Source organism: Centruroides sculpturatus, unplaced genomic scaffold (genome assembly GCF_000671375.1).
Source record: "Centruroides sculpturatus isolate CEXI.00-Female unplaced genomic scaffold, Cexi_2.0 scaffold15, whole genome shotgun sequence".
In the NCBI taxonomy this organism is placed as follows: Eukaryota; Metazoa; Arthropoda; class Arachnida; order Scorpiones; family Buthidae; genus Centruroides; species Centruroides sculpturatus.
In genome coordinates, this window is record NW_019384585.1 from 1,240,466 (window position 1) to 1,256,188 (window position 15,723).

The following is a 15,723-nucleotide window of genomic DNA, read 5'->3' on the forward strand; positions in this document are numbered from 1 at the left end:
GCAAAGTAGGTTAATAGCAATATACTAATATACTAATTACATGGGATATAATAATATACTACACTAATAATAGATTTTTTCATACTTTTCGGTTATCCGCCCTTTCAATTATCCAACCAACCCCAGTCCCCAATTAGGTCGGATAATCGAGGCTCTACTGTATATTCAACCTTAATTTTTCAATAATAATAATAATCAAATATATTATAGTTTGGTTTAGTTAACAGTTTGCAAATATAATATTTTAAAAATTTCTTTCAGCTGAGGAATTAACACGCTATGATGTATCTCATAAAGTTGATGATAGTAGTGGTTCTATAGGCCGTCGATATGTGAGAACTGATGAAATTGCTATCCCCTTTGCTATCACAATAGATTTTGATACATTGAAAGAACCATATACTGTTACACTTAGAGACAGAGATTCAATGGAACAGATCAGGGCACCTGTAAGTATTTATTTATTTATTTATTAACAATATAAAAATAAATTTATTCCTCTAACAATGCATCCCTTGTTTAAAATAATCTTTAACTTTACAACTTGGATTGTTTAATAATTTTGTCTAACTTCTTTATTAACCAAAGAAGCTAGAGTAATTATTTCATGAATTCAAAAATAAAAATTTTAAATTATTTACATAGCAAATGTAATGTATTTTTAATAGTATTATCCACTATTTTCAATCAAGTATTGAATTTTTCCTCTTCTATAAAAGTACACATTTTATAGACCTTATATAAAGGAAGTCGGTAGTTTAAAATTAGAGTAATATTGATATAAAATGTAATTAATTACAAATTACATTAAAACTTTAAATAAATTCTTAATTATTGATAGATTTAGAAGTGTGCGCTGAAATTTATAAATAGCGTTTATATACAAGTCTGTATTCTCTTGTAAATTGCATATAATTTAGAATTTTTCACACACTTGAGTAATTACAATAAATTATAATAACATTTATAATTTGAAAATATTGCATTATTTGTGTGTAAATTTGTAATGTTTGGATGGAGAATTATAGTAAAAAAAAAAAACATTTATTTTTTTTGTTTTTTAGCTGGATGATATCCCACCATTAGTTAGTGATTTAGCAAACGGAAGAAGAACTTGGGAGGCAGTAAAAGCCCAATATCCAAAATTTGAAAAACAAGAATCTACAAAATCTGGATAGTGCTTTTTAAATGTTATATTTATAATTTGCTTGACTTTTATTTTATATTATATTATATAGAATTGTATATGGAATAAAAATCTGATGTTAAAAAGGCATGAATTCATTTTTTTAATGCAAAATTTTATCAAATTACATACAAATCTTGCTACTAATTATATAATGAAAATGTGTATATTTCACAATATATCTATGATTATTTTAAAGTAACACCATTCAAAACATGGCAAAAATAGTCTTAAGAAACTGTTTCCTCCATATTTTATGAATTATGGTGGCTTGTACCATTTTATTCCTTAAGTAAAATCATTACAGAATGTACAGATATTTTAAATGTACAGTGAAACCTCAAAATAGCATCCATTGTATTGAAGCCATTATATATTCCTAATAAAGGATGTCATCCATCATCATTGAATTGTCAGAAAATTATCACCAATCATGTGACTTATAAGTCATAAACCTCAAACTTGTGTGCATGGATTTCATTACTTTAAATAATTTTGCTCGAAATTCTTTGGTTTAGTGCAACGCTTGATTTAATTCCAATTTTCAGAGATGATCAAATGGCAGTACTAAACTGAGTTTTGACTGTACTGTATGTAAAAAGGCATAATCATTATAAAATGGAATGAAAATATGTGAGAAAATAATTTTTTTAAATTTATAAATACATAAGTATTAATAAATCACATAAAAGATTATTTTAAAGTAATTTAACAATATAAAATGCCTAATTGAAGTATGAGGGCAAAAGAAATATGCAAACAAGTTTGGCTAATCAGCCATCTTTGGGTATTGCAAGAAAGAATAGTTTGATCAAATGGCATCATCCCAAAGATAAATGTATTGTAACAATTTCAAATATATACTAATTGCTTATTTAAATTTTTATCAATATACTTAATATGTATAAAATAAAAATTATAAAACTCCATCAGGAATATATATAAATAAATTATTAATGTTGCAATTTGATAGATGAATACAGCTAAAGGTAAGTGTATTTATTACTTAGAGTTAAATAGAAGCATCCCATGATTAACATGGTTAATTAATCCCTCTGTAACTGTGTTAATCAAATACATTATCTATGTTAAGTAAAGACAGCTGAAAAATCCACATTAATTAAAACTTCTGCCTCAAATATAAAGGGATTGCTGCAATTAATTTAGCACATTAAACAAGAGATACCTGTACGTAAATATAAAATTATTATAGTTTTCAGGATTTATTATTATTTGTAATGTTTATCATAAAAAAAATAATCTAATTTAGTTATAATAAAATGTTTGGCATTAAAATTAAATTATACTCTAACAAAAAAAAATTGGAATTGGCAAGAATTATTGATAATCATATGTTCTGTTTTATATTGAAAATAAAATTTGTAACCATTATAAATACAAGAGTATTTAAAATATATTTACTGTAAAAATAAAAATTTAGTAGTAATACAAATTCATTTGGAAATAAAACATTCATAGTAATTAATGATAAACTTCTGAAACTAAGTAAATAATTTTTTAAACAATTTTAATTTACGGATTTTAAAATTACATAAAATACTTTTATAATAAGGATTATTTTCAACATTACCAATGATAAAATGATCTCAAAATGACAACTATAAATGGGACACTTTTAGATTTATTTAAAATATTTTTTCTCTGATATGTAACATATATAGGTTGATTCAAAAGTCAGTTAAGATATACTGAATATATATCTGTTAACTGACTTTCAAACCAACCTATTTTATAGATTATTTTAAGAACAATTAGAACTAGTTTGAAACAACTAGATGAATTATTTGTGATTCAGTTGCCACTTTGGAAGTGCCGTAGAAGTGAAGGTAATCATAGCAATTCTTAAGTTTAGAAACAAATGGCTTAATTCTTAAGCCATTTGTTTTTCCTTCCTTCTATAGTAAAGGTTTTCTCTCAGACCACCTGGGAAGGTCACATATAGTTATAACAGTTTATTTTCAGGGACTTCTTTTTTCTATTCTGGAATATCCTTCCTCTCTGTTCTACTGATATCCCTGTCTCCCTGTGAAACAAAAGATGATGTCCAACTCAGTTTGACCTACTTTTGTTACTAAAGTAGTCAACATATTAATGGCTACTTAACAGGTGTGGGTTTTCATGTGCAAGGTGGAATTTGGAGTTTTTATTACAAAGCAGACACTGGACTATATCTTATGTCTACTATGTAATAACTAATAAATACAACTGTACTGGAGTACAAGTAGTGTATTCTAGTGCAATTTGGTGCACTATTTATTAGCTTGGATGCCATGCACTTCAAACCCCTTTGAGTGAGGGCAAATTCTATCTCTGATCCTGAGGAAGATAACAGCATATATTAAATCACAGTTGCAGACCATCTCCAGATCTGCTTCAGAATAATTTTAACTTAGATTTACATTTTTATGAATTTTATTGAAATAATTAATTTAAATAAATAAAATTCCTAAAACGAAAATTTGCACGAATCATCAAATTAAGCTAAACAAAATGTTTGTTTTCTCATTATATGAAATTACATTACAAATAATTATTAAGAACTAGACACAAAACAGATTAAATTATTTTATTCATTGTAAAATACTGTATTTATTTGCAATAATGAATTAGAAAGCTGATTTTATCATCAATAATATAATAAACTGTTATTTAATTGCAATTAAAAAATTCTACGATGAACGTAATGAGAATTTACGTTGGATAAAGTGTTTTATATGCAAAATTAAAAGCTTAATGCATTAGTTTTTAATATTTTACTAAGCACAGACATTACTCTGCCTTATTATAACAAGCATTAATAACTTTTTGAATTTGTTTTTATGTAAATTGGCATTTATTTAATGTCGCAGTTTTTATTACCATATGGATAATTACATTTAGTTTTTAGTTCTAGAAAATGAATATGAAGCTAATTTAATGCTCTATGTAAGGAGAATATGTCTTGTTATATACTGATAAATCTTGTTTTTTAAGAAATCCTTCAGAAATATCATAATTAAAAGTCAAATCAACGTTTTTTTTAAGCGATAAAAAGCTTAATTTAGTAGAAGAAACGCTTAAAAAGTGTTAAATTGTGGCGTGTAAACAGGTAGCCGCAACTTCACATACGCAAATGCAGCAATAACAAGTTAACCGCATCGCTGTTCGCTAATTTAAAACAAAAGAAATTATAAATTTTTTCTCTCCCGAAAAATCTCAATAAATATTAATCATATAATTACGAAATTCGATATAACGAGTAAAGAATTTTTAAATAAAAAAAATTTCCACTACATTAACGTTACCATAGAAATGAGATATTATCTAATTTCGAAATTCGGTAAATAAATTCGAGGGGGCGCTGTTTGTAGTTTTCTGCTCAAGTGATTTGTCGTCCATTACCTTAATGGATGTAAGAGTCAGGAATCTGAGAAGGTAAGACACTTTAATTGTCATCGTCTTACTCAAATATAAATAAATAAAAGATGCGTTTAAAAGTTTAAACAAACAGATCGTGACGACGTAGAGTAAAGTCAAAGGCACTTTAACTTGTTTGTTTATTTTAAACTGTTTAAATGTGTGTATTTCAGATTTAAAATCTGAAATTGACACATTAAACATTTTAAAAGTATCCCTGCTTCAGTTTTGCATATATTTACATTATTTGCTGCATGTAAAGAGCACCTGCACCGTTTAATGTGATTTGTTGTTCTAGATACTGTAAATGTATAGAGGCGATCATATAAATTACAGGTTAAATTTCAAATTTTGATAAGTAAATTAGAGATTTAAAAGGCTAAATTTAGATAATTATAAGTCAGGAAATGTGAGCAGAATACAACTTATTTCAGGACTTGTTGGTCCTGAAATATTTAGGGTTTCTAGATTGATAAAATGCCATCAAATTAAATTAATATAATTGATTTTATAAGTTAGAGATGATAGATAAGCTGGGTTGTCTAGCGTTTTTGTGGGGTCTGGCGTAGTGTGCGCCCAGTGGCACATTATAGCTTCGTGGGGGTCCAGGCAAATTTGAATTAGCCAGTCCTATATAGAATGTTGAGTTGATTTGGATTTTTCTTTGCGGAGAATCCTCCAGTATCCTCATTTGTTTTCTTAATGTGACTTCTGGAGGGTTTACGCTTGGTACTACTACAGTGCACCTTGTTCCTGTGCCACACCAGTGATGTAGGATTCCTGGATATGGCTCAAATTTAAATTTTTATGACATTATTACAGTAATGATTTTATAAAATATTTGTTTGGGGCCCAGGCAATTGCCCTTTTTGCCCATAGGATAACATGCAACTTTCTGATATTATTGAATAGATTGAAATTTGGGAATGTTTCTTTATTAATAAAATGCTTTCTTAAAGATAACACTAATTTATAGCAGTAGGAACCACTATGGGGCTGAGGGAAAAATCCCTAGCTCAGGATGACTTTGTAGATAAGTATAGCTTGAAATTTTTAATTACTAAAAAGAAAATCTGTTTTGTTGAAGTAGAGGTTATTAATTTAGCATTACAAACATGAATTTCTAGGTCTAATAATAATTGGGATTTTGATTTTGATAGGGTTTATTTCTAAATTGACTAAATAATACTAAATTATTAATTAAAACTAATAGGGAGATTAAATCTAGAAAAAATTTCTTTATTAAAAATGAAAAGATGTGATTGTTTTGGTGCTTATATTTTAGAACTTTAGAATTTAATAAATTTCTTACCTCAAAGTTATTAAATCAAATTTTACTGACAATTCCATTTCTTTGAGTTGAATATATTCACAAATTTGTTTGATAATTGATATTTTAGGACATAGTTTAATAATAATAAATTTAAACTTTAAACCTGTCTTAATTCATGCACTATACTTATACACACTATACATAATTCAATGTTTACAAACTGACAATCTGACAAAGTTTCTTAATGTTTTCTTAATTTTCTTTATTGGGTTTGAATCTTACATGCATACTGTAGTTATGTTTAATATATATCCAGTTCTGTTTTTATAGTATTATGATTGGACATGGTCTGAAAAAAATTAATTTTGTTTTACATGATTTCTTTTGATCTAACACATTTCAATAAATATACCATTTTAAAAAATTCCATTTAATTTTAATTGTAAAAAAATATTTATACTTTTTTTTTTTACAAAAATTGCTCCTTTTTAAAAGAATTCTTAGAATTTACATTTAAGGTTGTTACATATGCTCAAATACATATTAATATTTCACTGCGTTTTTGGGACTTTTTTGAATGTGTCTAGCTAAAACCAGTCTTTCATTCTGACTATTCTGTAGTGAGTTAGAAAAGAATTTAATTTAAAATTTGACAATTTCATTGTATGATCACATTTCTTTCAATATGGAATAGTTTTTGTATGCCATTTGATGTTAAAAGTTAGAAGTATTTCAGTGTTTACTTTTTATTCAACTTTTTCAATTAAAGTGTGTGAGAATAATATGAATTTATTAAATTTTGTTAAGTCCTTTCTCTGATTATTAAGTAAAATTGAAATATTTTGTTTAAATGCATATTATTATATTAATTGATTTATTGTAATATTTTTTACTGGTTTTTAAGATTTGGAACCAATCTTCAGTTTTCCAGACAATGTCTTTTTTATTATTTTTTTTTATATAGATTTTTCAGGAATGTCTATACCATGTAAAGACAGAATTGGATGTATTGGATTTTAATTTGATTTGTTATGGGCAAGAGAACATTATTCATATTAAATTAGAATAACTGTAGTAATAAATTTTCATTTATTAGGACTTTTTAGTAATTCTTTTTCTTAGTTACTATATATATATAAATTATCAAAAATTATTTTTAAATTTATTATTTTAATTAAGATATTTAAACAGAAAATATTGTTTTGTTTATAAGTTTTATACATGTAAATAAATTTAGTAAAATTATTGAAATTATAATTAATTATTAAGAGTTTTTTTTGTTTTGAATAAAATTGATACTTTTAATAATTTGACTTTGCACTGAATATTTTAAATGTATTTATAACAAACAAATATTTTGAAATCTAAAAATACTTACAATGATTAAAATTTATTAATGCAAGTAATAAACAAAGAAGACTGAATAACAACAACTGACATACTGAGAGAGATCAGTTTTCATCATGTCTCTCTTATTCCAAAGTAGAAAGTTATGTTATAATGAAATGATAATACAAGGATTTGTTAATTAATGAATTTCAATTAGGAATTAATATTAAATTGAAATTTTGAAGTTTTGTTATATTCTATACAAAGAAACTTGACCTTTAGCTAGTTCCAAAGAAGGAATATTTAATAACAATACATAGGAATTGTAACTCATAAATAGATGATTATCTTAGACAAAAGTATTTCTTTTAACATGTGACACATTAAAGTGTTTTCACTTATAGTTTAAGAAATATGTGTAATTTATTAAGAATAATAATATATTGGTCAAAATGTGTCACTTTGTTAAAATAAATGTATTGTAAATTTTGTAAATTGTTAAAAGAAATCAATGATATTATGCATTTTTTTATTATGTATTGGGAACACACTTCCTGAAAAGACTAAAAAATATTTTCTACCTTCTCTAAGCAGGTCTGTATTATATCATATTTATAATTTCAATTATTCTTATAAAATAAAGGTTATAAAAAAAAATATATATATGTATATATTTTGCAGGATTATTGGACTTCTAAAAAATCCATAGTTTTGTTAGAATTTAGCTATAGTCATTCTAATGTAACTAAAGCATTTGGTTTATGTCAATAATCAAATATTAGCTCAGCAGTGCAAATTAAATATAAAAAAAACTATAATAGGTAACTTGTTGCAAAGAATTTTATTATTTAATTCAATCCGAAATATATTATGTTAAATAAAACAAATCAAATCATGTGTATATATATATAGAAAAGAAGTGAAATTTTTTTTTACTTTTTATTTATTAATAGCAGTGTATAAAATGTATTAAAACAATGAAAATTAATTATGTACTGTACATATAAATTTATATTTTCTATAAAACAGAGTAATTTATATTGTTTTTTTTAATTATTTTAAAGTTAAAGTTAACTGTTCAAACTTTTTATTATTTACTGTAACTTTTAACTGTTCAGTTAATATTAATTAAACAGTTTCAAAATTAAAAGTTAAATAATAAAACAAAGTGTTATAATATTTATTTCATTTGATTCTTAAATAAATAAAATTTAATACATTTTTAATTTAAAATCTCATTTTTATGCCATTAATTTTTTAAGTTTGGTTTTTTAAGCTGTTGTTTGGTTAATTTATAATTTTTTGCTCTTATTTAATATATAGTTAAACCTATTTTTTTATATTAAAATTACTAAGAAGTTCACTTTTCAAAATAGATTATTTATTACAACCCAATTTTACATCTGTTTCATATTTAACATTATTCCCATGAGCAATAAAGTATTTGTATTGTGTGCAGTAATCTGTTCTAAATCTCCTTTGCTTGTCTCATTAGCATTTGACTGGAAAAGAAATATTACAGGCACTTATTCAGAGACGGAAAGATTTAGATAAAATTGCTGTATAAGATTATGTATAAAAGAATAATTATTTTCTCATTTAATTCACAAGTATTTGGAATTGAATAGAAATCAATGAAATTATATTTTAGATATGTCAGAATATAGATTTTTATGGCATTTATTGTATATAATATATTTGTAACTAAAATCTTAATAATATTTTAAAGTATCTGCTATATAAACTTTAGTATAAATACTTCAAAAAGATTTTGAATATAAATTTATAAAGCTGTTTTTGAAAATTTTGTGTATTTACTTATAAAATTTTGTTTGACTTGGAAAGTTATTGATTTTCTTCTAGTATACAGCAGTAAGATAAAAAAAAAAAAAAGGTANTTCTTAGTTACTATATATATATAAATTATCAAAAATTATTTTTAAATTTATTATTTTAATTAAGATATTTAAACAGAAAATATTGTTTTGTTTATAAGTTTTATACATGTAAATAAATTTAGTAAAATTATTGAAATTATAATTAATTATTAAGAGTTTTTTTTGTTTTGAATAAAATTGATACTTTTAATAATTTGACTTTGCACTGAATATTTTAAATGTATTTATAACAAACAAATATTTTGAAATCTAAAAATACTTACAATGATTAAAATTTATTAATGCAAGTAATAAACAAAGAAGACTGAATAACAACAACTGACATACTGAGAGAGATCAGTTTTCATCATGTCTCTCTTATTCCAAAGTAGAAAGTTATGTTATAATGAAATGATAATACAAGGATTTGTTAATTAATGAATTTCAATTAGGAATTAATATTAAATTGAAATTTTGAAGTTTTGTTATATTCTATACAAAGAAACTTGACCTTTAGCTAGTTCCAAAGAAGGAATATTTAATAACAATACATAGGAATTGTAACTCATAAATAGATGATTATCTTAGACAAAAGTATTTCTTTTAACATGTGACACATTAAAGTGTTTTCACTTATAGTTTAAGAAATATGTGTAATTTATTAAGAATAATAATATATTGGTCAAAATGTGTCACTTTGTTAAAATAAATGTATTGTAAATTTTGTAAATTGTTAAAAGAAATCAATGATATTATGCATTTTTTTATTATGTATTGGGAACACACTTCCTGAAAAGACTAAAAAATATTTTCTACCTTCTCTAAGCAGGTCTGTATTATATCATATTTATAATTTCAATTATTCTTATAAAATAAAGGTTATAAAAAAAAATATATATATGTATATATTTTGCAGGATTATTGGACTTCTAAAAAATCCATAGTTTTGTTAGAATTTAGCTATAGTCATTCTAATGTAACTAAAGCATTTGGTTTATGTCAATAATCAAATATTAGCTCAGCAGTGCAAATTAAATATAAAAAAAACTATAATAGGTAACTTGTTGCAAAGAATTTTATTATTTAATTCAATCCGAAATATATTATGTTAAATAAAACAAATCAAATCATGTGTATATATATATAGAAAAGAAGTGAAATTTTTTTTTACTTTTTATTTATTAATAGCAGTGTATAAAATGTATTAAAACAATGAAAATTAATTATGTACTGTACATATAAATTTATATTTTCTATAAAACAGAGTAATTTATATTGTTTTTTTTAATTATTTTAAAGTTAAAGTTAACTGTTCAAACTTTTTATTATTTACTGTAACTTTTAACTGTTCAGTTAATATTAATTAAACAGTTTCAAAATTAAAAGTTAAATAATAAAACAAAGTGTTATAATATTTATTTCATTTGATTCTTAAATAAATAAAATTTAATACATTTTTAATTTAAAATCTCATTTTTATGCCATTAATTTTTTAAGTTTGGTTTTTTAAGCTGTTGTTTGGTTAATTTATAATTTTTTGCTCTTATTTAATATATAGTTAAACCTATTTTTTTATATTAAAATTACTAAGAAGTTCACTTTTCAAAATAGATTATTTATTACAACCCAATTTTACATCTGTTTCATATTTAACATTATTCCCATGAGCAATAAAGTATTTGTATTGTGTGCAGTAATCTGTTCTAAATCTCCTTTGCTTGTCTCATTAGCATTTGACTGGAAAAGAAATATTACAGGCACTTATTCAGAGACGGAAAGATTTAGATAAAATTGCTGTATAAGATTATGTATAAAAGAATAATTATTTTCTCATTTAATTCACAAGTATTTGGAATTGAATAGAAATCAATGAAATTATATTTTAGATATGTCAGAATATAGATTTTTATGGCATTTATTGTATATAATATATTTGTAACTAAAATCTTAATAATATTTTAAAGTATCTGCTATATAAACTTTAGTATAAATACTTCAAAAAGATTTTGAATATAAATTTATAAAGCTGTTTTTGAAAATTTTGTGTATTTACTTATAAAATTTTGTTTGACTTGGAAAGTTATTGATTTTCTTCTAGTATACAGCAGTAAGATAAAAAAAAAAAAAAGGTAAAAAAAGGAAATGTGATACATTGATTTTAATTTTTAACAATATTTAAATAAAACATATTTATGTATCAAATTGGAAAATTAAAAAAAAATAAAAATTTCAATACTGACAATAAGAATTAAATTTTTTAATTATTTAGTTAAATAATTAGTTTATAAAGGAATGAAAATTAATTTAAGCCTTGTAAAATATAAGGAAGATAATTTTTTGTAGTTTTATCAAGTATTTATATATTTATTTTCTTTGTGTGTTTTTCAATAAGCTAAACTTTAATCTCAGCAAAATATCTGATTTTCCTAGCTGTCAGAATTGCCTATTAATCTTAGTAGATGCCAAAATTGCATTGTACGAATATTAGAGAAGTTAGTTTACCAGAAAAAAATAAATTTGGATTAAAACTTAATAGCTTCAGTCTAAATTTAAGAGAATAGGTAGAAAAGTGATAGAAGAAAATAATAGATAGCAAATCTATCAAAAAATTTTTAGAGATGACTGCTGTGTGGAAATGAACTCTGTTAATTGAATGAAAGATGATGACAAACAGAAAAAGATTTAAATTTAAGAACATTTCTGATTAAAAACTGAGTCAATATATTTTATGGTGATAAAAATGGCAAATATAAAATGCTTAATTTTATGCATGTTATTTAAGAAACTGAAATTTATTATTATGTTTTTTAATTACTTTTTTGTGCTTTAGAAAGATATTTAATTTTATTTTGTTCAAATTTTATTCTTGTTACTGTTTGGGGAAGTCAGTTAGCACTGAGGCCTGAAAGGCCATTGTGCTGGGTCAACCAGAAGCCAAGAGATGAGAACAACCTATCTGGTGCTCTGCTCACATGAAGATCCATGGGAGCAGTTGCGACCTCTTCTATTCAACTGGATCCAGTGGCTGTCACATGATACAGAATCTGATTTAATCTTGTCACTTTATATCTTACCTTATCAAATATCAGACATGTATTTGATATTCTATTCAAATTCTATACATTTTCAATTTTTAATTATTAAAATAAATTTTGCATAATTAAAATTAGTGTATTTAATAAATTACATTAATTTTTAAAAATGTTTACAATGAAATTTTTAAATAAAATTATTATTCAGTCAATTTAAAATATTTATATTCATGTAGAGTTACTTTTTAATGAGTGTCTTTTTATTATTATTATTATTTTAATTTCCATTATGATAATAGCTTGCTGTTTAATGCATGTAATTAAAATAATGGTAATTTAGAATTTAGTGATTTTATATAAAAAGTTCAGCAACAAACAGACAATTATTTTTAAACAAAATATAAAAGAAAGAAAAATTGTATTTTATAATTATTTGTAATTTTATTTTTTAAATTTATTTAAATAAAATATAATTGATTCTTTGGTAATAGTTGTGCTGTTTTATAACCAATTTTAAATGAGAATTCTACAAAGAACTATTGTAAGCTTAGGTTTTTACATTTCAAATGCTGTATCTGACAACCTTTTAATGTCTATTTGATCTGCATCATTTAAGAAAATGCACAAATGATGTAAGGTTGGCAATTTTTGTATTCATTGTGAATTATATAAATTTTAAATAGTTTCAATTTTGTTAAAATAATGGTAAATGGTTCCTAATTCAATTTGGAATTGAGCCAAGTTTATTCTGTTTTACTGATTTCTTAATGTAGGAAAGGGTTTTTTTTTGTATATAATTTAATGATTATAAGTAGTCAATTTATTTATATTTCTACTTAATTATATTTCTTTTCATAATAAAAATTTTACTTTAAAAAAATAATTATTGCATAATGAATAATAACTGTAAAAACATTCTTAAAACATATTTTCAATATTAAAAAAATATTCATAAAAAATTCTTCTCAATCTATTTCATCTCTTCATATATAAATATATTATTAGAAAACATTCTGATGACAAATAACAGCTGGTTTCCACAGATGCAGCTGACAAGTTTTCTGATGATGATAAAAAAAAATATTATCTTATATCAGTTGAGGCTAGCATTGGATGATATATATACAAAATTTATACACAAAATAAATTTATAAACTTAGTAAAAACATTTGCTTATTTTATCATTAAAAATATATGAAGTTAAAATGATACATTAAAGCAATAAAAATGTCATAAATTTTCCTATTCACATGTTGTTTTTCAATTTATTTATTAATTAATTTAGGATATTTAATGATAAATAAGCAGAAATAGCAATAATATAAAGAAACAAATTTTATGACACTTTATAGTTATATTATGTTTAAAAAGTTGTTGTAATTAATTAATATACAGGATTGCCTAAAGTCAATTAACATTACAAAGACTAAATTACTGTCTTATTTGACTACATATTGATAGAAACATAATAAAGATAAAATTTTTGTGAAAAAAGATAAAGTTTTACACTGTTTCCAATTCATATTTACAAGTGTACCTAGACCATACAAAACAGAACATAATTAACTGATTTTTTGGTCACTGTATATTTAAATATGCTTATATACAATTAAATTAAAGTTAATTTTTCAAAGTAATTAAGAAATGATAAATAAATAAATAACATTTTAAAGATGTAAATTATGTTCTTTAAAAATATATAAAGTTTATTAAGTGTAGATAATGTATAACTGTACCATAAACATAATCCAAATTTATAAATAATTGTGGGATAATTACATTTCAATTTCTGTTTTAGCTTTTAAAACTAAAGCATTTTAATAATTTCTAAATCTGATGTATTGATTTTCCTCAGGAAAAATATTAACTAATTACAAATTGCCAAACAAACAGTATGCTATTGAAGGATTTAATTAATAAGATTTGATTTAAATAATCATTTATTGTGTTAGATGTACAGAAGTCAGATAAATATTTTGTCAAAAGACATTTCTGAATTGAAGTATTTATTCAACCAAAATAACTTAAATCAAAATCCTGGTAGTTGCATAATTGTAACTAATTGCAGTTTTATTGATTTTCCTATAATAGTGTTTACTGTTTTTTTGCTAATGAGAACTAAGGATTCAATAATCTTAATAATACTAGCCTTTTCTGTAGCCTTGGTTTGGCATAACCCTAGGCACAAATAGGATACTTTCCATTGATATCATAATAATAAAATATTATCTATATTTAAATTATAAATTTAAACTCGCATATTAAGAAATTATACTATAAATATTTATTCTATTGATAACACTGTTAATACTTTAGTTATCGGTGCTAATAATAGTAATTAAATACAAGCAATTGAAATATTGTACTATCCGAAACATTTATTTATCCAGCAGCTTTTTTCTTCAAACCTACATTAACAAATATTTTTTGGCTGATGAATCTTTGTGAATGAAGCAATCATTTATATTAAAATTAAATTAAAGAAATGCAGTAAAAAAAACAGTATTTGAGTTAAATGAACATTAATCAAATAGAACATTATCAACAATTGCTGATAAATAAAGTTTTTGTATAGTAATATGATCCAGTTGTGTGTGAAATCTTATGTTTGGCCAGGTTGATATTGACAACTATACAGGTTGACTTGAAAGACAGAGCATGATTTTTTTAGGTTTTACTATATATTCTAATTGTTATTTCTACAAAATGTTAATGTTTTCTTGCATTTGATGCCTAAAATTGAATTAAATCCTGGTTCTTATTCACATTTTCTTCAAAATGAGGAGCAGGATTAAAAGGTCTAACTGAATGTCCAGTAGTAAAATTGATGTTACAAATAAAATTGGATAAAGTTGCTGGAATAGGTGAAAATTTGTCTACAGAAGTAAAGTTGGATTAAATTAAGGAATTAGAAGTTAATGGTGATTTGATAAATGTTTTGGATACTAATTATCCAGAAGAGGGAATTTCATCTAAAAATTATTATTGTGCAAAGAGGAATTTTACACAACTTTCCAGATCTGGTTTTCTTAAAACCATTTTCAATCATCTTTATTTTATACTGTATAAATGATTGCTTCATTCACAAAGATTCAAATACAAAGATAATTTTTAAAACAAACTAATCATCAATATAAACTTATTTATTTGTATAAATTAAGGTAGTGTTTTATTTTATATAGGTACTAAGTATTTATTTTAAATTATTAAGAAATACTTTTACTTTTAATAAAAAGAATGTAATTTAATTTGATAAAGTAAATTTGATATACATTTTTTTGAGTATCTTAGTGATGAACAAATTTAATTTCTAAATATTTCTTGTATTATTTCAGTTTGTTAAAGTATTTTAATTATGGCTTAATTATATTTTAAGTTAAGTATTTTGAATGTTATTGGTATATTTTGTTAGTTTATATACAGTACATGAATATAAACATAATATAAATCTGTTTGGTTACTGCACTATCGATAATAGCAATTTTTCAGTACAGGACATGTAGGAGCCAAAAGTATTTGGCTCCTACATGTCTCTCTTTAAAATAGTTATATAATATGGTTTCATTTGATCATTCAGTCAAGGAAATACTGTTCATAGTTTTTATCTGA

At 23.3% G+C, this 15,723-nt stretch overlaps 2 protein-coding genes across 2 annotated transcripts in view; both read left to right on the top strand.

Annotated features, from left to right (window-relative positions):
* Positions 1-1,273, top strand: part of LOC111624553 (glycine--tRNA ligase-like) — a 50,904-nt gene extending 49,631 nt beyond the window's left edge. The window contains exons 15-16 of the mRNA XM_023367426.1: positions 262-449; positions 1,065-1,273. Coding sequence (XP_023223194.1) covers positions 262-449; positions 1,065-1,178 — 302 coding nt within the window. The 3' untranslated portion in view covers positions 1,179-1,273. The remainder of the gene's footprint in view (positions 1-261; positions 450-1,064) is intronic.
* Positions 1,274-4,563: 3,290 nt separating this feature from the next.
* The window catches only part of LOC111624573 (adenylate cyclase type 5-like), an 83,851-nt gene continuing 72,691 nt past the window's right edge, over positions 4,564-15,723 (top strand). The window contains exon 1 of the mRNA XM_023367464.1: positions 4,564-4,621. The gene's annotated coding sequence lies outside the window, so the exon portion shown is untranslated. The remainder of the gene's footprint in view (positions 4,622-15,723) is intronic.